A 23,588-nucleotide genomic window follows, 5' to 3' on the forward strand; every position below is an offset into this window, starting at 1 on the left:
TCTGGCTTGCTCATTAGGGATACAATCATACATTTAAAATCTATATCCTGAATTGTTATAGTTCTGTAAAGCTGCTTTGGCACAGTGTCCATTGTTAAAAGAGCTATACAAATAAAACTGAATTGAAGAGATAGCCACTTCAAATGTACACAAATAAAGTCTTTTGAATTTATGTATAAATATGAACAAAAAAAATTTATGTATTCATAAGAATATAAAAACCTGTATTAAATGGCCAACATTAGTACATTGTTGCAAAACTGTTGTTGATAATTACAGCTTTGAGATGTTCATGGTATGATCACACATTTTCCCCATTCTGATGTTTGATGTGCATATTAACTGAAGCTCTTGACCTGTATCTGTATGATTTTACACATTGCACTGCTGCTATCTGATTACATAGGCTGATTAGATAACTGAGTAAATGTACAGGTTTACAGGTGTTCCTATTAAAGTGGACAGTGAGTGTATTTTTTGCCACGTGTACATTGCCACTCAAAAGTTTTTGAACACCCTATATTAAGATTATGTAAACTTTGTTTATTCTGTATAAACTGGGCTTGATTTATGTAGGAAAAGTGCTCGAGGTCTAAAATTTCAAAGGAATAAATAGGAATATGGTGGCTTCGTGGTTAGCATGTCCGCCTCACTCCTCCAGGGTTGGGGGTTTGATTCCCACCGTGGCCCTGTGTGTGCGGAGTTTGCATGTTCTCCCCATGTTCTCCGGGTACTCTGGTTTCCTCCCCCAGTTCAAAGACATGCATGGTAGGCTGATTGGCGTGTCCAAAATGTCCGTGGTATGTGAGTGTGCCCTGCGATGGATTGGCACCCTGTCGGGGCGTACCCTGCCTTGTGCCCGATGCTCCCTGGGATAGGCTCCAGGTTCCCCGTGACCCTGAAAATGAGTAAGCGGTAGAAGATGGATGGATGGATGTTTATAAAGGTGAAAGTTATAGTTTGAAAGTTCTACACCATTCTTTTAATAGTCACTTCACCATGACTGGCCTCTCTATTGGAAGCTTTTTAATATCTTATATTAATTGTCACACAAGTGCAATTTTTTTTCTGAATTTGTTCATTTATTTAGTAGTTTTTAATTATATTTCATGATGCAATACAGTCTGCATTGGTTGAAAAATAATTATTTGATTATACAATTCTTATATGCCTAGTGAAGATCAAGTCACTTATCGCTCAGTATGTTGTTGTGTGTTGAGCACCAGCGTAAGAAGAAATTAAGTTTTTGTAGCATTGTGTTACAATTTTGGCCCATTGCTCTTGGCCTCATTCCTCAAGGTTTTGAGGGTCTCTCTGATAAACTCTCATTGTCAAAATCCTCCATAAATGTTTCAATGGGATTCAAGTCAAAAGACTGGCTAGGTCATGCAAGGTCTTCTTGGGGTATTTTGGCTGTATGTTTGGGGTTGTTGTCTTGTTGAAACATCCATTTTCTCAGCAAATTCAGTCCGTTTGAAGATAAGATTAAATTCTTCTCTAATATGTCTCGGTACATTGCTACATTCCTGTTCCCTTCGATGACATGTAGCAATGTTTGCAGAGAAGCAGCCCCATATTGTGATACTCCCACCTCAATAATTTGCGGGTAAGCTGGGTATGCTGTTCTTGGGTGTCATATGCACAACCCTTTCTCCAAACATGATGCACTGAATTATTGCCAAAGAGATCTTGATTAAGCATTTGTCTAAATGCTTTTTAGACGCACATCTCTGTGCTTCTTTTTAAGCAGAAGAGTTTTGTTTGATGTTTAGGAATGGAGATGTTTGTTGTGCAGTTCAATGCTTGTTGTTTTCTGTGTAATTGTCATTTTCTGCTGCTTTCAGATCATTCTGCAACTCTTTTCCATTGACTGCTCATGTCTCTCTTACCCTCCTTACTATTAACCGGAGAGCATGTTGTGAAATCTTGTGTGGTGCACCTGTCCAGGGACAAATAGTTCTGGTTCCTTGAACTTTCTACCTGCATATTATTAAACTAGTTGTATGAGAGGGATGTTTAAGGTCTTGGCTATGGCTCTGTAGCTTGTTTCATTCGAATGTTGTTGAATAAAGTTGTCCATGAGAACGTTAGGAAGCTCATTTCCCTTCAACATGACTGACTTCTAAATCTTCCCAACCAATGGCAATGTTCTTTATAAATTTTCACAAATTGTATTTTTGTTGTTCTTGTTGGTTTTTTTTGGAGCATTTAAGTCTAGAACTTCATTTCTTGTTAGGTAACCATTACATACATATTTTTAACATAGTATCTGAACACTTCTCTCACTACCAATTTAGTTTTTAAACCAGTTCTTTGTTGATGCATATGCATACATTTTTTTCTTCATATTTAAAAGTACAATGCCAAAAAACATATTATGCATGTAAAGTTGAAACAGATACATGCACAGGAAGTATATAATAATAATAATAACAGAAAAAGTGTCTGAATACTTATTTCCCCTGACTGTATTCAAGTACAACTGTATATAAAATGTATGCATTTATCAACACTACATTCTTAAATTATTTGACTGCACTACACGTGTGCTGTAGTTTAGGTTTAATTACAAATTAAATTAAATTGAGCAGGAGAAAACATTTCCTTGAAGTAATAAATCTGTCAAAGTTTTCTCCCTTAATGATTCCAAACAGGGAAATGTGTGCTAGTTATTTTATAACTATAATAAAATAAGCAGATATGGGTGTTGTCTGTGTTTTTATCCTGAATTATGAGTTGGCCAGTGCAGCTCAGTTTTTATAGTTCTGTGCACATGATTTTAAACCTCAGGAACACCACAGTTTTGGGTCCTCGTTCACAACTTTTCACTCTCACCTGCTCAGCTATATCCTGTATTCTGCATATACTTTTCAAACCAAAAGCATCTCCCTAAATGTATAAGACATTAACAGCCACTTATGCTATGGGACCATATGTATACCATATGTATTGCAGACTAGAATTCAGGAAGCGACCTGAATTCAAACCATAGGCCGAAAGATTTCAAGGGTTTGTGTGTGTGCGTGAATAATATAGCTAATATAATTTATGAGAATGGCAATACGTCCTTCATGATAACTGACATAAACCTACGTAAGCATGTAAAAATACTTATTCCAACAGGTGTTAACTCTGAAAAATCTGATTATGATGAAACAGTGTTACGTGACACAAGTCAGGATTTTTTTTTTTTTTTTTTGACAAAGTGTTTGTGTTACAAGACATGACTTGGCTTATGTTTGAACATTCCAACAGCTTGTTGCTCAGTGTATTTCTCATATTTCAAAATTGCATCATTGTAATATTATGTCAAATATCAAGAACAAACTAATTTAAGGATCAGGAGTATATATATTAAAGTCTAATGGCATATATATATATATATATATATATATATATATATATATATATATATATATATATATATATATATATATATATGCCATAGACTTTAATTCTCATTGGGTTTAATAAAACCTTTATAAATAATGAAATGAAATGCACTTGACTTAAGGACTAGAAAGAACATGTACTGTATACCTCAGTGATGGTATGGCCATAAGTATTCACTCACTTTACTACTGCTACACAGAGCATCTTTTGAATGTTTTGAATGGTTAAACTTTTATGTTTAATTGACCTGTGACCCAGATTACCATAAGTTAGTTGGCACAAGCCTTAGGTCAATAAAAACCTTGTTGCGTGCGCTGCCAGTCAAAGCTTTTTGAACATGTGGATTTATTTTTTTATGATGTTATTGCAGTTTACTGACTACTGACAATTAAATAAGGAAAATAATAATTAACACATGTTCCATCAAATCAAGTTCAAGTAGGGTTTTAGTTCATTTCCATCATCACAAACAGGAAATAAAGTTAGGAATGAAATATAGTTCCCCTAGAGTCACAGTGCTGCATTTAACATGAAACATTGTCAGAAAAAGCAACAAAGTGACAGAGAGACAAATAATGAATCGTATATTAGGACTTATTCATTGTTCACTCTCAGTTCCTAATAGGACTGTAAATAAGTGCTTTGTTAAAGCCAAGTGCAATAGTTTGGTGAAGCAGTTACTGTAAGACTGCAAAGCCTATACAATGGGTAAAGCCCAAAATGGCAAAATATTAAGCTTTTAATGGTCTTACCAACAAATAATTGGTTAGAAAATTAGCAAGAATTAAACAAATGCACTCCTGAGACATTAGATTTGCTGTAGTGTAAATGAAACCACAACAGCGTCATCTAGTGATCAACATAAACTCCTGCAAATCGTGAAGTTGCTTGTCCTTATATTACAAATATAATACAGATTAAAACTGCTGAAAAAAAAACATCGATCAGCCAGAGAGGTGAAATGAATAACAATGATTATCTAGTTACAATGGCACCTGCCAAGGGGTGGGATATATATATATATATATATATATATATATATATATATATATATATATATATATATATATATAAGGCAGCAACTGAACAGTCAGTTCTCAAAGTTGAGGTGATGGAAACAGGTAAAATGGGCAAGTGTAAGGATCTGAGCAATCTGACAATGGCCAAGTTGTGATGGCTAGACGACTGGGTCAGAGCATCCGCAAAGTGACAGGTCTTGTGGGGTGTTCCCAGTACGCAGTGGTTAGTACTTACCAAAAGTAGTCCAAGGAAGGATAACCGGTGAACCGGCGGCAGGGTCATGGCCGCCCAAGACTCACTGATGCGTGTGGGGAACGAAGGCTAGCCTGTCTGGACCAATCCCAAAGAAGAGCTACTGTGACAAAATTTGCAGAAACATTTCATGCTGGCTATGGTGTCAGAAATGCACACAGTGCATGGCAGCTTGCTGTATATGGGGCTGCATAGCAGCAGACCGGTTAGAGTGCCCATGCTGACCCCTGTCCACCCCCGAAAGTGCATATAATGGGCATGTGAGCATCAGAACTGGACCATGTAGCAGTGGAAGAAGGTGGCCTGGTCTGATGAATGACATTTTCTTTTACATCACGTAGACGGCCGGGTGCGTGCAAGTCGCTTACCTGGGGAAGAGATGGCACCAGGGTGCACTATGGGAATTAAGGCAAGCCGGCAGTGGAAGTGTGATGCTCTGGGCAATGTTCTGCTGGGAAACCTTGGGTCCTGGCATTCAAGTGGATGTTACTTTGACACGTACCACCTACCTAAACATTGTTCCATACCAAGTACACCTCTCCATAGCAACAGTATTCCCCAATGGGAGTTCATCTTTCAGCAGGATAATATGCCCTGCCACACAGCAAATATCGCAAACAAATCTGATCCTTGGAGGCCCCACCTCACAACTTACCGGATTTAAAGAATCTGCTGCTAACACCTTAGATACCACAGAACACCTTCAGCTTATGGACACAGCAGAGGAACAAGTTAAAAACTCTGGTGGTAATTTCATTTCCATTTGTTGGCAGATGCACGCCAAATGCAGCAGCCCATCCTAATACATATAAACATACACAATCTGCCAATAATACAGCGCAATGCATAAAATCACACAGATACATGTCGAGAGCTTTAGTTAATGTTGACATCTAACGTCAGAATGGGGGGAAAGTTAACTCTGTGACTTGGACCGTGGTTTGTTTGTTGGCCAGATGGGCTAGTTTGAGTATTTCAGATACTGCAGCTCTCCTGGAATTTCCACACACATCAGTCTCTAGAAAAACATCCTGTGAGCACCAGTTCTGCAGGCGATAACTCAAATAACCACTCTTTACAACCGTGGTGAGCAGAAAAGCATCTTAGAATGCACAGCATGCCAAACCTTAAAGCAGACAGACCACAACAGCAGTAGACCACTTCAATAAGGCAAGAACTGGATTCTGAGGCTACTGGATAGCTGACGACTGGAAAATGGACTTTTTCATTTTATGCCCACTGCAGCCTCAGTTTCTTGTTTTTGGCTGGCAGGGGTGAAACCAGATGTGGTCTTCTGCTGCTGTTTGACGTTTTGTGTTCTGAGATGCTTTTAACTTTTTTTTTCATGTATATCAGATATATAATATAACACAATGAGGTCATCCTAATTACAGTGTAATATCAGTAGTCAAAAAGGAGGAAATAAGTCTTTGAACAGTATTTATTTCAATGCAAATTAAGCAAAGCTTGTCCGTTTGTACTGCACTTAAATCCTCAGTTGTGGATGAAATTCCAAGCACATAGCCTTGAGTAGGTGTCACTTCCTTCTTTATACACAATTCATTGTACAGTTGCAATCAAAATTATTCAACCTCCACTGCAAATCAGGTTTATCGCCAAAATTTGCAGACTTTGAAACTGGAGAAGTCATTCTAAGCTGTATTTTCAGTTGAATTTGGGGAAACCACTTGGAAGCATTCGTTGTGTTGAACTATTTCAATTGCTTTTGCTTGATTTGTTCATTGCAAACAGCTGAAAATTTGTACATTGTGACAATAAACCTGATTTGCAATGGGGGTTGAATCATTGTGATTGGAACTGTAGCTTGCAATCTCTTGTACTTTTAGGTCTAGCAATTGAAAGGCCTTTTATAAGAAAGTAATTTACATCACAAACTTTATTATGTACACCACTCTTGGGTCAACATTTCACTTTACACTCCCGCATGTATCATTTTATAAAACAGTCTTAAAACACCTCTAGTCCATCACACGCAGCACTCTCAATCAGAAGCTTCTCGGGTTATGAGTGGTACAGTGATCTCAGTGTGCTGATTATGAATAAGTGTGCATTTTTTTGTATCTGAAAGAATATAGTTACAGGAAACAGATGGAAGTGGTGACTTAATATAAAACTGTGATAAATGTATACAAGTCAAGATCTCAGATGCTTCTCTGTTCAAAAAGAAAAAAATAAGTTGGGCATGTAGACTGTTGAGAGTGTGACTGATCACAGATTATTGTGACAGTGTACAAATAAATTTCTTTCAGCAATTGACATCAACCTATTTACACAATCCAACACCAAACAAAAGCCTGGCAACAATGTGTCCTTGTTTGTACTATAATCAATTAGTATTTATGTCCTGCAAAAAGGTTTGGAGGTTGTTTTGGCATCACACCTGCTGACTCATGAACTTATACCATCCTTCATACTTGCACTCTCACAAATATTCTCCATCCGAAACAGCCTTACTGTCCAAAATCATTCCTACAATTATAAAACCACTATATACAAACAGTTGACATTTAAGGCAAAGGGTTTGACTAAAGCTTAAGAGGACTGAGCTGTAGTTTTCTGCAACAGGTATTTAGTTCTTATTACACAAATGTTTCTGTTCACACCCTCCTTCAACACTTATTTAAATCTTTTTTTGTGCATTTCATGAGCTTGAGGAGCAGAACAATTTATCTTATAGACAGCTAGTAACATTACATTTGTCTTTCCAGAAAACCCCTGGCCTGACTCCTGAAAGCCATTTAAGAGGAAACTTTCCTTTGTTTGCCATCAGGCTGTTGCCACCTGTATTCACGTCAACGCTTTTCAGCTTTAACTCCAAACATCGGAAATCGTCACCCATTCAGGATTATAAAAAAAATCCCATCCATCCAAAGTGCTTACCAATCAATACTCTTTTGGTTGTGATTAGGTATGTGAAAAATGCTACTGTGGTACAGTAAATAATATCTGGGAACTGTTGGTGAGCTAAGATTTTTATGTTGCATAGCAAAATGGAGAAAATATTGTCAGCTAGCTTTTCTCAAAAGCTGCCCATCCCTGACCTCCCCCCCAAAAAAAACAAAACAAAAAAAAAAACACCTGCTCACGCTAAGCAGCTTACGACTAGCACTGTGGGATATAAAATACCTCTTTCCAAAACATCTGAATCAGATTTGTTAGAAAATATAGAATTATATTTAATCTCTCTAAGACGCAAAAGGACCTCTCTGTTCTGATCCGTGGAGACATTTCTTATGTTCCTCCCACCTCGGAAAACACAGACTCCGATGCCCAAGTCACTCAAAGGTGTCATAATTACATCCTCCGTAATCTTCATCTCTCTCAAAGACATCCCACTGCTTTCATACAGTCTGATTTTAAAGAATTGGCTACGTGCATACAGCAATCTATATTAGTCTGGCCTAATGATCCAGTTGACCTGGTGAAAAAAAAATGTAAAAAAAATAAAATAAAATAAAATGATTAGCTTCTCTGTGGAAAAGAAAAATAAGAGGAACTTTAATCTCAAAACAGACTAAAAATGTTAAAATAATTAAGATGGAAGAAGGACAGAAGGATGTTTTAAAAACCTGGAGGCAAAATGAAAGTAATGATTAGGAAAAAAAACAAAACAAACCAAAACAAACAACAACAAAAAAATGCTGCTGTAACTCCAACAATCCATCACAATGATCCGCCTCAGGCCTTTGAAGACTTTCTTATCCTCATGTCTGTCTTTGTCATCCACTCTTTTGTGAGAGAAAATGACGAGTACTTGGCATGATTAGGCAGTTCTGCATTATTTCCTTGAGACCAGTGTTTTTGTTATATATCTCTGTCCAAAGTTTCACCCTCTTCCAGCCACAAGAGGGCTTTAGTGTCACCGGAACTCGTAGATGGGCGCGCTGTGTTCAGGAACATGAGTGAGGTTTAGTGACTGGTACCTGAAAAGCAACGCACAGAAATGATTTGACCTTTGGATGAGAAAAAGCAGGAATGGTATTGATTCTTGTACAACCGAAGGAAAGAAAGCAGAGGCAGCTGGTATGAATGGGTTTTCGTAGGTAATGAGACATAAATATAAAGGTTCGTTTTAGATACGTGAATCAGCTTATCTGCCACTATCCAGTCTGTGCAGGATTTCGTGGAGTTGTTTTGTGATTGTTGCGGCCAAAAATGCTTCTTGCTGAGTTTTTTTTTGTGGTAAACTACTTGAATTTTAGAAATTGCAATTGCACAAAATTGTTTTGCTTTTAGCTGTACTCATGTTTCACGCACATGAATAGAAGAGGGCTTTGGTTGAATGTGTGTTGTGATCACACCACACGTCTTGGCCCAAATCTGCGGAACATCTGTAGTCATTTTGAAAAATTGCAAGCGCCTCCAAATTTTGTGGAGTTTGCTTGATTTTTTTTTTTTTTCCCCATTCATTTCTGCGATCTTGGAGGGACTGATTATCAAACATCCAATCACAACCAATTGCAAAAAGCAGCATCAATGCTGGTATGAAGAAGTGAGGCTGGTGCTGATTTCTTTCTAATCCAGACTGTAGGTTCATGCAGCCTATCAGTGACAATGAGTGGAACGTCCCCTAGATTTGCTTTCCATTTGGTCTGATATTTTTCAGACACATCTGTCTTCAGCAGTGAGTGAGAAGGCACTTTGTGTCATCCTCATGCTAATTCAGAGACTAAGAGTACCATTAGTCTAAAAACTCTGTTGGGGAGGTTATAAAGTATGTGTATGTGATATTTTCTAATTATGCCACGGATGAGAGCATGTGATATAATGCATTGCTCAACTATGATTGCTGCATTGTCATGCTATTGATAGATATTAGATTTTAGCCCATCATGACCAGCTGTTACTATAACCTGGGAACAGTTAAGCCTGCCATGGCTTAAAAAAAGATTTCAGATTTTGAATTATAAATATCCCCTTATAAATATTCCTTTATCTACTGCATCTACGTACTGAAATGAACAGACACCCTTGTTGACTCAACCAAGAGTGTTAACTGGACTGTTAATCATCCAGGGCTGAGCCCAGATTCTTCTCCGTCAAAAAACTTTTAAAATTTACTTCTAAATAGACTGTTTCCATGCATTATTCTTCTTGCATTTCTTGGCTAATTGCTTAAAAAAATGTGAAAATTGGACAAAAAGTTGGATTTATCATAAAACTTCCCTCAGGTGTTATCACTGTTTGTAGGACTACCAGACCAATAAAACAGAAATCCTTTTGGCTATCTAAAACGAGACTAGGCTAGTTTGGTGTCGCTAACCAAGGGAAGGCACAACTAATCTATTATTCAATGCGTTTAGCTGCTACAGTGCCATGCAAAGTATGTTAGCTGTCCTTATGCAATGCTCATATCATGTTCACCTAACTAGGAACTCATTAACAAGAAGGAAGACATTTACACACCTTTTTATCCTGCTCAGCATGAGAGGATGTTCATTTTCAATCCCTTTACTTGTAAAAAAGTAAATAAATAAATCTGTGTATATCCATTTTTTCCCCCTCACACTACTAACTGACTGTGTGGGCTAGCGTTTGGCAGAATTAAGATCTGTCAGCCGATAAGACACAAGTATTTCCATGTATTTTCCTGTAAACCCTGTGTGATTGGTCTCGACTCCATTCACTGAAGCTATAAAATTACAACAAATTACAACGCCTTCTTCTACTGACATTCAGTTACGTAGTGACAAACCGCTCCAAGTGGAGAGTTAAAGAAGAAAAAAAAAAAAGAAAAAAAGAAAGAAAGAAAAAAAAAACGGAGCTACAGCCCCTAATGCCCAGGCCAGCTTACGTCCCTGGACTCAACTCACTTGTAAGGAAAGTTTATGAAGGGTTATTTTCTCTTTTCTATACACGGAGATGATCATGCAAATACTACAGATAAATTAGAGAGAGCTTATGCTGGAATTTATGCTTCTGCATCTGTTAATGTCTGTAATTAGCATTTCAATTAGTAGCTTCTGCACAGTTATGAATAAATAATAGATACGGTATCGATCCCGTAAAGGAAAATGCCTTGTTAGAGTAGCTAAACAAAAGCACAGTGTATACATGATGAGCAGCTCAGACAGATACACAAGCAGCAGCTAAATATACAAGCGCTAAAAACGTCCTATAAACACAAATATACCAGACTGAATTTCTTAATTACAATATATAACACTGATGTATCCAGTCATTACGTATAGCACACTAAATGTCCATCTGCTGCTCAAGATGTACATGTTTAAAACAAAACATACATAATTATATATATATATATATATATAATTTTTTTTTTTAAATTATATATATTTTATACATTACTGATAAAAATTGATTCAATAAATATTGATCCTTTCTGTTAAAACTGTGCCACCTACAACTGGGTCATCTAGATCACGTCTGGTCAAGTTGAAAGCGTACCATTCAGAGCTTCTGTGATAGTAGAAACCCTCGATGGTTGCTGTGGACTTCTGGAAGCAGATGTAGTAGAAACCAGCAAAGGAAGCGCCGCTGATGTCTTTGATTGTGTGGTCTGGGACAAGAAACTGCTCCTGCACTCAAGAGAGGGAGAGATTTTAGAATACAATCATCCTCCTTTGTGAAGAGTGCACATGAAATGAGATTCAAATCGAAGTTTGTTTCTCAGTGCAATTCGACTCAAGAACAGTATCGATTCTGCATTTGCCCTCCAATGCATGAAACAGAGTGCTATTACTCATCCTTATTTGCTGTGACTAATCGCATAATCGTTGTATCACATAACCACAACAAAAGCAAGGCGAGTTTACAGAAGAGAAAAGGGAGAAACCATATTGTAATTTTAAAATGACCTAAAACACCTGCTTGTAGTGAGAAGCAACAAATGTTTTCTAAACAGAGTTAATATTACGCACTGACGAATAGTAAATTTACAATTATCAAACAAACAAGGGCTAAATGTATGAAATGAATGAATGAATGAATGAATGAATGAACGAGGTGAGTGACTCATGGCTGCCCATGCTGTCTCTCCCAAAACTTGCCAGTGGCACATTATGCATGCAAAGATTGTGTTCATTAAGACCGGTTTTCATCCACAAGAGGCTTATGATTTGCTATCAACAGAAGAAGTATTGCCAAGACTAATTATTTAAGCAGGTGTTAATATTGCTCATTTCCATTTCACTCTTGGAAAACTTTATGCCATTTTAAGCATTTACATTTATGGCATTTGGCAGACGTTCTTATCCAGAGTGACTGACAGAAGGCTACAGCATTACAAACGCATCAGTAAATCAGTAACTCAAAACGCAAATACAAACAGCTGCTAGGAAAATGTAGCTACCATGGTCTGCTACAGTAATGTAAGGATTTACAAAATACACGTTATTCCTCACAATATTGGTCCAAGAACTCGTGATCTCAATTCAGAGGCAAAAAAAAAAAAGAAAAGATTCCTGTTTCATCAAGAAACATGCACTACTACTGTGACATCATTCAATACTATTCACATTTATTAGCATTTTACTCACACCACAAGCCATACAACTGTCTAAACACTGTACCTTCCATCGCATGAAGACAAAGTCACTGTTCTTGAGGTCTTCGTAGTCAAAGTCGTCCGAGTTAAAGCTTTTCGCGTACTGATAAAATGCCTGGAACTTGCCCTGTGGATATACAAAGCAAATCAGACACATTAAAATGTAATTCTTTAATCAATCATTAAAAGGCATACTTTAGCGTTTTTCTGTCTATTGCATACACATATGTGTATGCCCATGCTTGGTCAATCCCCCCTGGAAATATTTTCATTAAAAAAATTCTGCAAAGGCAGTTGTATATTTAGTTTTAAAGAGATAGGACTCCTTTTTTCAGAGGGAACAATTTGTGCTGACAGTAGGAGAAATGAGTATTGAACGTGTCAACATTGTTTTCAGTAAATATATTTCCAACGAGGTTATTCACATGAAATTTTCACCAGACATCAGTAACTCAAGAAATCGCAAGATATTCAAGAAATCGACAAATATAACAAATTCACAACATTAAAGTACATAAAAAAGTTGTGTGTAATAAAGTGGAATGAGACAGGAAAAAAAGTACTGAAAAAGCTAAGAAAAAGCAAGGCATGGAACCTTCTGAAATCTGTAAGTATTTAGAAAGTAATTATACCTCCTACCTGTGGAAATTAATATCAGCTGGATTAGTAAATTGATGGTCTATATAAAGGCTTTTCATCACCTAGGTGTCACACAAGAAATAACTCATGATGGGCAAAGAGCTCTTCCAAGACTTTTGCAACCTTATTGTTGCAAAACATATTGATGGAATTGGATACAGACGTATTTCAAAACTTCTAAATCCTCCAGTAAACACCATTGGGGCCATTGGTTATCCACAAGTGGAAATAACATCACTCTGTCATCAACCGGCCACGCACAAGAACTCCTCACAAGATTTCTGACCAGGGAGTCAGAAGAAGTCACAAGAGCCAAGGACCACTCGGAAAGAGCTCCAGAAACACTTGGGGACAGCAGGTGCCATGGTCACAGAGAAAACAATAGGCAATGCACTCCACTGCTCACGCTCACCCTGCAAGACTCCATTACTAAAGAAAAGGCATGCCGAAGCTTGTTTAAAGTTTGCTACAACTCCTTTGGACAAGCCTATGAAATACTGGGAGACTGTAGTCTGGTCAGACGAGAGCAAAATTGAACTTTTTGGCTGTCATACTACACACCATGTTTGGAGAAGAAATGGCACTGCACATCACCCTAAAAACACTACACCAACAGTGAAGTTTGGAGGTGGAAACATCATGGTGTGGGGTGGTTTTTCATCGCATGGTACTGGCAGACTTCATATAAGTGAAGGAACAATGAATGGAGCCCTTTACTAGGAGATTCTTGAGAAGAATCTGCTGCCATCCTCCAGAATGAAGATGAGACATGGGTGGACCTTCCAGCAGGACAACGATCCAAAGCATACAGCAAAGGAAACTCTCAACTGGTCCAGTCAATCACCTGACTCGAATCCAACTGAACAAGATTTAAAGGCAATATGTTTAGAAGAATGGGCCAAAATCACACCTGAATACTGCGGCCGATTAATTTCTTCATACAGGAAGTCTTGAAACTGTCATTGCAAACAAAGGCTTCTCCACTAAATATTAAATATATTTCAGTTAGCACGTTCAATACTTTTTTCCTGTGTCATTCCTCTTTATTACACATAACTTCATTTACAGACTTTCATGTGAATAGCCTCATCAGAAATATATTTACTGAAAAAATGTCCCTCCATGCAGAGCGGAGGTGGGAACTGAACCCTGAACCCCGGAGATGCGAGGCAAACATGCTAACCAATAAACCACCATGCCTCCACCTTAAAAATAAAAAGAAATTTATAAATATTCCCAAAAATTCATAAATGAAGAAACCAGTTTGAGACGACTTTTCCTTTGTGAAATTGTGCATTATCATGTTAGAAGTTGCCATTAGAAGATGGGTAAATTCTGGGCATGAAGGGGTGCACATTACCAGCAACAATACTCAAATAAGCCATGGCATTCAAGTCATGATTGATTGGTATTAACTGGCCCAAAGTGTGCCAAGAAAACATTCCCCACACCATTACACCACCTCCACCAGCCTGGACTGTTAACACAAGGCAGTTTGGGTCCATGGATTCATGCTGTTGTTACCAATTTCTGACCCTCCCATCTGTGTGCCTTAACAAAAATCAAGATTCATCACACAAGGCTACATTTTTCCAGTCTTCAACTGTCCAGTGTTGGTGAGCCTCAGCTTTCTGTTCTTGGATGACAAGTTGAACCAGACATGGTTTTCTGCCATTGTAGCTCATCTGCCTCAAGGTTCTACATGTGCATTCTGAGATGCTTTTCTGCTCACCACAGTTGTACACAGTGCTTATCGGAGTTACTGCAGCCTTTCTGTCAGCTCAAAACAGTCTGGCCATTCTCCGTTAACCTCTCTCATCAACAGTACTGCCACTTACTGGATGTTTTCTCTTTATTGCACGATTCTGAGTAAATTCTAGATAATGTTGTATGTGAAAATCCCAGGAGATCAGCAGTTATGGAAATACTCAAACCAGTCCATCTGGCCAATCATGCCACTGAGATCACACCCCCACCCCCCTTCACTACCTGAAGCTGTTGGCCCGTATCTGCATAATTTTATACACTGTACTGCTGCCACACAACTGGCTGATTGGATAATTGCATGAATGAGTAGATGTACACATGTTCCTATTAGTGTTCAGTGAATGTATTTTAACTCTGAGTTGGGACCTCTGCTGTTCACACAGTTCAACTGATTTAAATGCATAATCAATAGAATGTAGATCCCCACAACGCACATCTTCAATACTTTTGCATCGTGACGCATCACAATCGATCATTACACCCGTAGTAGTTTTGACTTAAAATTAAACTGTTTCTCCAAACAGCTTTCATTTAGGAAGGAACTTAGGATAAGCAGTGAGGAGATCAGCCTGTTTGGGAAGTTTAAGAAAAGCCTCCTGGAAAAGCTCCTTCGTGAAGTGATTTAAGAAGTTGAGAAGTGTGTAAAGATTCGTCAGGAACACTTAAGAATTTAAGATTTACAACAGTTTTGATGTGTTTAACCCTTTTCTTTTCACTTCACAAGTCTGTGTTAATGTTTGCATTATTTTGAGTTTTGACTAGTTCTTCAAGTCCCACTTAGTGTAACCGAGTAAGCATTTAAAGCATATTTCTGAATTAATGAGACAGCTTTCTGTAAGGATTCAATTATCTAATGCGTTTGGGACAAAGAGAACAAATAGCAGGAAATACAATACGTGTAAGCTCAGGCTACGGCAGACTGTAAGCACTACCATTTAAACACAGCCACATTTTATAATTCCATGCCTCTTTAAATGGCAAAGTCTAAAAAAAATTTAACATTCAGGTTCATTACCCAGTGCTTGCGGTCAACATCCTCATCCGCGTCCCACTTCCTGGTGAGAAAGGGACGTTTCTGACTGATGATCTCCCCAGCAAAGAAAGTAGTCAGGGTGGGATATTCCTAAAGGGAGAAAATGAGCAGAGCTTAACTCAGAGACCCAAAACCTATTTACCTAATGTGTCCATATGGGCGAGCACCCTTGAGCAGAACACACTGCAAATCTAATTAAACATTAAATGCAAAAGAAACAACATGGCTGAACAAACCAGGATAAGCAAACCTCCTTTCCTGGCTATTAGAGTTTATTCGTCTACATGTAAGTTCAACAACCAGATAAAGAAAATTAACTTTACTGCAGTCTACAATCATCCCCTCCCCTTAGACTGTAATCTCACACTTAACTAGCTCACCATGTTACATTAAGTTTAGCTTCCACTTTTTAGTCTAGTACAACCAAAATATGGAAGTGGGCAAGTACACTAGAACTTTCATTTTCCTGGTGAGATAAGTAAGGAATTTATCATTATGACCAGCCCCCCCCCCCCCCCCCCCCCCCCCCCCCCCCCCCCCCATGCCATACGCTCATTAATCTTACTTATTACTGCGCTTTGTCATTTACTAGCAAGCAGAGAAAAGACAGAAGACAGAAATAAGACTCCATAGACCTTTTCAGATAATATCTAGTTTAAGACTTCTTTGGATTACGCTGCATTGGCATCTACGGTTTACGCACTTGTGTTTTGAACTGGTCCTTTTTGGTTATTTAAGTACATCAACATTAAATCTCCAGTCTAAAGAGATTCCATCTGGTATCTTCTTCGATTGGTCCCTCTAGGAAAACCCTTAACGGTTCAGCGAAGCGCCCTTCAACGTGAAACATCTCCTCACACCTAACCAGTACTCATGAGAAATGATCGCAAGGTGTACAGCTGCCAGCACCAGTACAACCCATATGACAAAAAGCTGATTACGATATAAGATGGATGCAGCACTCCCACTGCCAAAACTCTGTCCCCTCATATAAAACATTTTAGACCTGCGACTGGATAGCAGCATCCAACATCTCTCACACTTAAGAGTCTGAAATTATAACCTGTGTCAGCAAGGAGGTCTGGAGTTGTGGGCTACAGCAGGAAGTGAATTAAACTCAAATCCATACTAACTGCCAGGTTTATGAAAGCAGACATTAACTAAGAAAGCTTGTGTCATTAGGACGTGAAAGTCACCTCACCTCAGTAAGCCCCTTGATCTTGAGATATCCGCACAGGTACGAGTCCTCCATCGTTACATGCTACAAAGAAGAGGGAGATGAATATAAATTAGGGGAAAAAAGGTGCCCATTGCTACAATTGCAATGCCATTCATTTGGGACCACATTCACAAAACTATGTCAGTGATGGCTAAAATACACTGCTTACACTCAGTTGTCATTAATGACTACGCTTACATGGACAGCAATAATCTAATTACTGACCTTATTCTGAATAAGACAATATTGTGATTAAGGTGTTTACATGAGTCGCTTTTAGAATATTCCTTTCATGTTCCCGTTTTACATGTTGTAGAACATAGTTTTGTTAGCGGCATACGTCATTACGTCCCCACGCCACGCCGTCCCACGTTCCCTCCAGAATTTCACACATCAACATACAGTTGGTCTTCATTATGGTATTGTATACATTTTTGGGGGTTTCATTTTTAATTTTATGAACGCTTCAAGTGCAGTTAATTATTTGTCATGCTATACGTGCACATAGACGGCTGCTTGAAGCCATGGGCTGCATCCCAAATCACAGACTTACTTACTATATAGTAGATGAAATACTGTTATTTCACCTTCTATATACTGTAGTATGCAAGTATGCGGTTTCGGAAGCAGCCGTGCTCTCTTGTTTGCCGTCAAACAGTTGAGCACTGCCGTGTGTGTGTGTGTGTGTCAAGACGCAATATGCGGCGAAAACGTCCACAAGTGTGATTAAGGTGTTTACATGTCTAAAATGCACTCTGATAATGCGACTAAAACAGGAATACTCCACGTGTCTTAATTTGATTTGTGTTTAATTCAAGTATGACTTTAGTCGGATTAAGGTCATCAATAATTTCGGTTTACATGCTAGTTCCTTAAAGACAGAATCGTCTTAAATCGGGTTAATATCGGAATATTGTTGTCCATGTAAACGTACTGAATATTAGACTGCGTTCGACGGTCAAGACGCGAAAAACAGACGCACACAAGAAGACTGGTACGGAGTAGGAGAAGCCACACTACAGGACTGTGCCTCAAATCTTCCTACACTGCCAGAATTTAATCGGAGGAGAAATCTGATCGTGACGGCCGTTAATCGGCAGTCAGGGAGCACATCAAACTAACGATCAAAGACTATAGATTTTGGCCTAGGATTATAGGAATCTTTTAGGATTCTCAAAATTGGTCTCAGACTACCGAATCGTGGCCAGAATCTTACAGTGTGAACCCGGCTTTAAACAGAAAATAAAATCAAGTCAAATGAGAAGCAAATGACTTAGTTTCTTTTGGTTTTAATTCATGTACTTTTGGAAACACAGACACACACACGCATACATATGGCCCAAATTGTTGTTTATTTGCTGTTCACACTGTCATGAATAAAATCCGTCTCATATGAGGAAACGATTAAGATTTGCTGTGACTATTATATGCAGTATTAATGTAGTCATAGTGGCACAAATCAGAACCAAACATGCTAACCTGAGTATGGAGCGGTGTGTGTGTTTTCACACGATCATGAAAAAAAGCCAGACCTGTGCTACATGATGGTAAAATATCTGCTTTGGTGCCTGTAATGTGAATGAAGCCTTTTGCACTAATCACGCAGCTACTTGGCACAATTTGACACTTTCGTCATGAAGCTCCACTGTGAGCCAGAAGCGATAACACGTCTAAAACATGTCACTTGTGTAACGTGTAATGAAGTAACGTTAACATTCAACCCGCTTCCAATGCACACTGTTCAGAAGGCGTGCTGGTCTTGTGACACACAGCTCGGCGTCTGAATCACAACACGTAGCGTTACTGTGCTGTAATGTCTTAGTCAGCTAACTAGCATGACCCGGTAGTTAAGCAGCTAGTCAAACGGTTACACGGTTCCAGAAACAAGCTAGCTCTCGAGCGGACATGTCAGATGTCAGCTGCTAACAAGTGGCGCGCTGAACTACCTGCGTTTCATGGTTAGGAAATAAAACTAGCCTCACACCCCGTGCGTAGCAGACCAGGTTAGAGGACATGCGAAGTAATCATTTACAGAGTTACCTGGAGGACAACTTCGACGTCGTAAGAGTTGCCTTTGCTCTTCTGGTGTCCGCGGAACTGAGAGCCGCTGTACAGGAGTGAGGTGGCCACGCCGGGCTGCTGCGTGTTGATCGGGGGCGGCGGAATGAGAGAGGCCGAGGACACGCAGGCCGCTGCTGAACCGGGACAGCGCTCGGTACGGACCGGCATGGTTTGTTTTGATCGCTTCGGCGGGGTGAACCCCGACTCAGAGTCACGAATCGAATTCAACAAGATATAGGAACTCGACACATGGGGCGGTGTGGTGTGTTAATTCAGAGAGCTGTCCTCCGGTCAGCCTTCACTCGGTCGGCATCTATGAAGGAATGGGGTCGTCAAAAACTAACATTTCTCCTGATTGGATGGGGAAGTGTCACGTGTTAGAGTAAAGCCACGCTGATTCGCTATTTTAAGAACAGTGTGATGGGAGTTGTAGTTTGACTGAAGTGCAGAGCCCAGAAATGAATACTAAGCACTGGATACTACACACACATATATGTATATGTATATATGTTTGTGTGTATATATGTATATGTGTGTGTGTATATATATGTATGTATGTATGTATGTATATATATATATATATATATATATATATATATATATATATATATATATATATATACACACACACACACACACACACACATATATATGTATATGTGTGTGTGTGTGTGTGTGTGTGTGTGTGTGTATTGGTTAACTTTAAAACACAGCGTTCTCTAATGACAGCTTGCTTCTGGGTATTATTTCAGTAACTACAAACTAACTCCTGCCTCTAACATTCTTTCATGGTCTCAAGCTCGTCAAATGTGTATTATCTTGTAACTACAGACAGTTTTTTTTTTTTTTATCAGTATAAAAATAGATTTGTATAAGAATGGTTCAGAGACTGTTCCCAGAATGTTAGGGGAACGTTGTCCAAACTGTCACGGGTTACTGCAAGCTTATTTAAATGTTATGGGAATGTTAGGTGAACGTTCTCAACAAAACGCAAATAGAAAACCAAACAGAAACTAAAAGATCAGTTCTCAGAACATTTTGAGCAGTGTTGGAAAGACTACTAAAATATTCTACTTAAGTAAAAGTAATATTACTTTGATGAAATTTTACGTATGTACAAGTCAAAGTACAGGTCTAAAAATCTTCTCATGTAAAAGTAAAAAAGTAACTTCTTAAGTTGTTACTTTGAGTACATTAGTTACTTTTTACTTAGTTACTTTTTTAAAAGCGGGAGGGGGGGTCTCTCCTGTGTAGAGCCAAAAGGACAAGGGGATGGGATACTAGTTGTTTTTATTTAAAGGAACACCTTTATAAATTAAACTGCAGTAGCAAAATAAAACATGTCGACATGCGACATTTAAAGTATTTAGGGAGGTATTGTGTCATTTTAGTGCAGACCATCCTATAAAGTATTTTTAAATACAACCATTAAAGGTGGCATTAATTGTGGATTCTGTAGACCATTCTTCTTTTCTTCACCAGCAACAGTCATACTGCAAATCTATAAATCAACTCTTGTGGCTTTCCCTAAATGACCCAAAGAAGTCCAAACTCTATCAGGGACCTTCAAGATGTTTTTAAGACAAACTGTGCCATTCTTTGATATCAGACTGTGCTCTACCTGTCGAATAACAAAACATGTCAAATGAACCGCATGGCAGCTGCTATAAAAACTTTTTAAAATTGCCCTGCCCTACTGTATATCCAGATTACAGTTCCCTTATTTGTGTGTCCATCTTTAGAGCATTACTCTCTGAACCTCCTGTTAAGTTTGAGCAGCAGTTGGTTTTCAAAGTTAGTACAGTTCATCCTTGCTCACTTTGCAGTGAACAGCAGTCCAGCACAGCTGAAGAGACACTCACAGGCGGCTGAGGCAGGCAGGCCGGTGTTGAGTTAGAGAGAAAATTTTTGGATGTGTGGAAATGAGTTCAGCAGATCCATCTTGTTTGAGACACAGGCAAGGTACCCATCCATCTCAGGGACCTTGTGACCTTCTGGACTTCATTGAGGAGAAGAAATCTTCATCTGATGAATCTTGCTCCACCGCAGCCTCTGTCAAGGTGTTGTCTCACATAGACCAGACCTGTTGAGTGACAATGCATATTGAATAACACATTCAATTATTGAATAACAAACAATTAAGCTTTGATTAATGTGGCAACGAGAGTTCATCATAATCCAGAAATGACAATAAGTACAATTTGTGTAGCAAGACTAATATTATTGCACTTAGGACATTGTGTTGAGTAGAACCAAAGTGGACAGAACTGGGATTAATAATTAACAACTGATTATAGTATTAAATTAAATAATGAAATCATACCTGTTTCTATGATATCCGCCCTCTCAGTCCAGGTGGTCTTGAACTTTGACAGAAGGATTGCAGCAGCAATCAGTTCAGGGTCTTCCATCATCCCAGCAAAGTGCTTCTGGACATCATGCTGAATGGCTCTGATGAGTGGCAGACACATCTTGGAGGATGTCTCCAGTCTGCTGATTTTTGCTTGTAGCTGGAAGATCACCGGCAGGAGCCACCCCGAGTGCGTGTTGGTCTCAGACCGAAGGATGTTTAAAGCCTTCACCACAGGCTTCATCGCGGTGCAGTACTCAGTCAGGAAAGCAATTTCATCTGGACTCAGCCTGTATGACATAAAGCAAACGTACACAACTTTTAACAAATTTCCAAAGCAATGTAGCTTAGCTTGAGGCACTGTTTTTCATTTGTGTCATTCACATTTCATACTTTAGAAATGAGAAATAATACTCACATTTTCACTTTGAATTCTTCACAGATATTCCTGATAGGGTCTTCCCCCCTTCTCTTGTATGATCCATATGATTCTCTCCACAGCCATGTATGTCGAGTTCCACCGAGTTTGATTTGGCCAGATGAGCTGGAGCTTGCATTTATCTCCCACATTTTCTACTGTCATGTATGACCAACCTGACTTGTTCCAGATTGCTTTTCCCAAAGGCTGCCTGTGATAGCTGTTTGTATGTGTCATTCTTCTCTTCTGCCGGGCAGCATCTGTTGTGGCGAATAATTTCAACAGGTGGCATGCAAACCTTTGATGTGGAGGAAGCTGGTACTCAAGACCGCTATCTTGATCCAGGATGCTGAATGTGTCCATGTAGTGGGCTTTGGGTTCTTCAGAAGAGTCTTGTTCTGACTCTGCTTCCTCAGGCTGGCTTTGCTCACCAAACACACTGAAGGCTTTAATGAAGTGTGAGCCGTTCTCTCTTGTTTTTCTTACCACTTTCCCCCTTATTCTGTATTGACAATGAATGTCATCAAGGGCACCTGCTAGAACATGAAAGGTGTGGGACCCTTTCAACCTCTGGCAAGCAAGTGCAGCGGATCTCCTCTCAAAGGTTTCTTCATCTATCCAAGGAGTTGCTATGTAACTTTCCTGGTGTGCTGTGCAACAATCTGTAGTGCTGGCAACATATCTGACTTTACTGCGGTGCGAAATCAAAGTATTCTTCAACTTATTGGCAGCTCCCTTCTTCTAGTCCAGAGAGTGGCTCTTGAAATGACCTTGCGTTGAGGATTCAGTGTCAATAGAAGTTCTTTAAAAGCAGGTTGTTCAACCACAGAAAATGTATGAAGACCCTCACAAATGAAGTTAATTATGAGCTTGCAAACCTTCGCCTGTGGCACATGTTTGCACCCACTGCCATCACATCACTTGTTTTTACTTGCTTGCTTGGGGTTTCTGGTGGTTACACGGTTCGCTTCCGTGTTGCCATGGGGATTTCCCAAATCTATATATCGTTTCGTTGAAGATCGATTAAAATCTAAGAATCTATCTTTTTTTATCCAGCCCTAAATAAGTAAGAAAAGTAAAATAATAATAAAAATAAAAATGTACCTCATACAACCCCACTTCAGAACAACAGAACTATCCTTTTAACATATTAAGGCCTATCCCTATTTACATTCAAAAGAGGTGGTCATTTTAATGGGACATCATCATTAGCGTTAGTATAATTAAGACCTAGTTACCAGCAGGTTGCTAGTGCCAACCAACATTACCAATGTCATGTGATTTTGGCTAATTTAAGCAAAGCCTCATACTAAACTATGAAAATTAAAACTAATTTAAAAAGTAAAAGTACACCAAAAAAACAAAACAAAAAACTACTCAGTTAGCCTACAGTTACGCGAGTAAATGTAATTTGTTATTTTCCAACCAAAAAGACACATTCCTGCAGTGTTCAGGAAACTTTAAATGCTTTACTGTATCTTTGCCGGGGGAAATTATACATTGATATAATTTTCATACCAAAACTGACAAACAAGGAATTAAGGGATGTCCAGGAAATTGCTATATGTACAGAAATGTTGATCTTTAATCAAATTTGTTATCAGTTCTAAATTTAGAACTCTGTATAACTCTACATGTAATTTTGGCACCCATGAAAGAAATCTTAAATCCTAGTTCAGGAATATGCTTAGTTTAGCTACCCTATAAATGTAATAAAACTGCCAGTTGGTGAGCTAGCTACCAAGGCTACTAATGTGATAGTCTAAGACAGTCAAGAGATGGTGTGGTGTATGCTTTGCCATTTCTGAAAGTTATACATAACAAAAATATTAAGTGATATCACATGAATTCAACAGAAATGGAAAAGGAATGATAATGAGAACTGTCCCTTTTATGTCTATAGCTTGC

General features: G+C 38.7%; 1 protein-coding gene across 1 annotated transcript; it reads right to left on the reverse strand.

Annotated features, from left to right (window-relative positions):
- Positions 1-6,088: 6,088 nt before the first annotated feature.
- gid4 (GID complex subunit 4 homolog) lies at positions 6,089-19,244 on the reverse strand. The gene is made up of 6 exons (XM_053674973.1): positions 18,892-19,244; positions 16,834-16,893; positions 15,615-15,722; positions 12,219-12,320; positions 11,095-11,225; positions 6,089-8,609 (listed from the first exon to the last, which is right to left on the reverse strand). The coding sequence occupies exons 1-6, from the start codon at positions 19,078-19,080 to the stop codon at positions 8,546-8,548; spliced, it is 654 nt and encodes a 217-aa protein (XP_053530948.1). The 5' UTR covers positions 19,081-19,244; the 3' UTR covers positions 6,089-8,545.
- Positions 19,245-23,588: the final 4,344 nt, after the last annotated feature.

This window comes from Ictalurus punctatus, chromosome 2, assembly GCF_001660625.3.
Source record: "Ictalurus punctatus breed USDA103 chromosome 2, Coco_2.0, whole genome shotgun sequence".
Lineage (NCBI taxonomy): Eukaryota > Metazoa > Chordata > Actinopteri > Siluriformes > Ictaluridae > Ictalurus > Ictalurus punctatus.

Coding starts and splice junctions, on each gene's coding strand:
- gid4 (XM_053674973.1), bottom strand. CDS start 19,080: ATGCCGGTCCGTACCGAGCGCTGTCCCGGTTCAGCAGCGGCCTGCGTG. Junction 16,894..18,891: donor ACGTCGAAGTTGTCCTCCAG/GTAACTCTGTAA, acceptor TCTTCTTTGTAG/CATGTAACGATGGAGGACTC. Junction 12,321..15,614: donor ATGTTGACCGCAAGCACTGG/GTAATGAACCTG, acceptor GTATATCCACAG/GGCAAGTTCCAGGCATTTTA.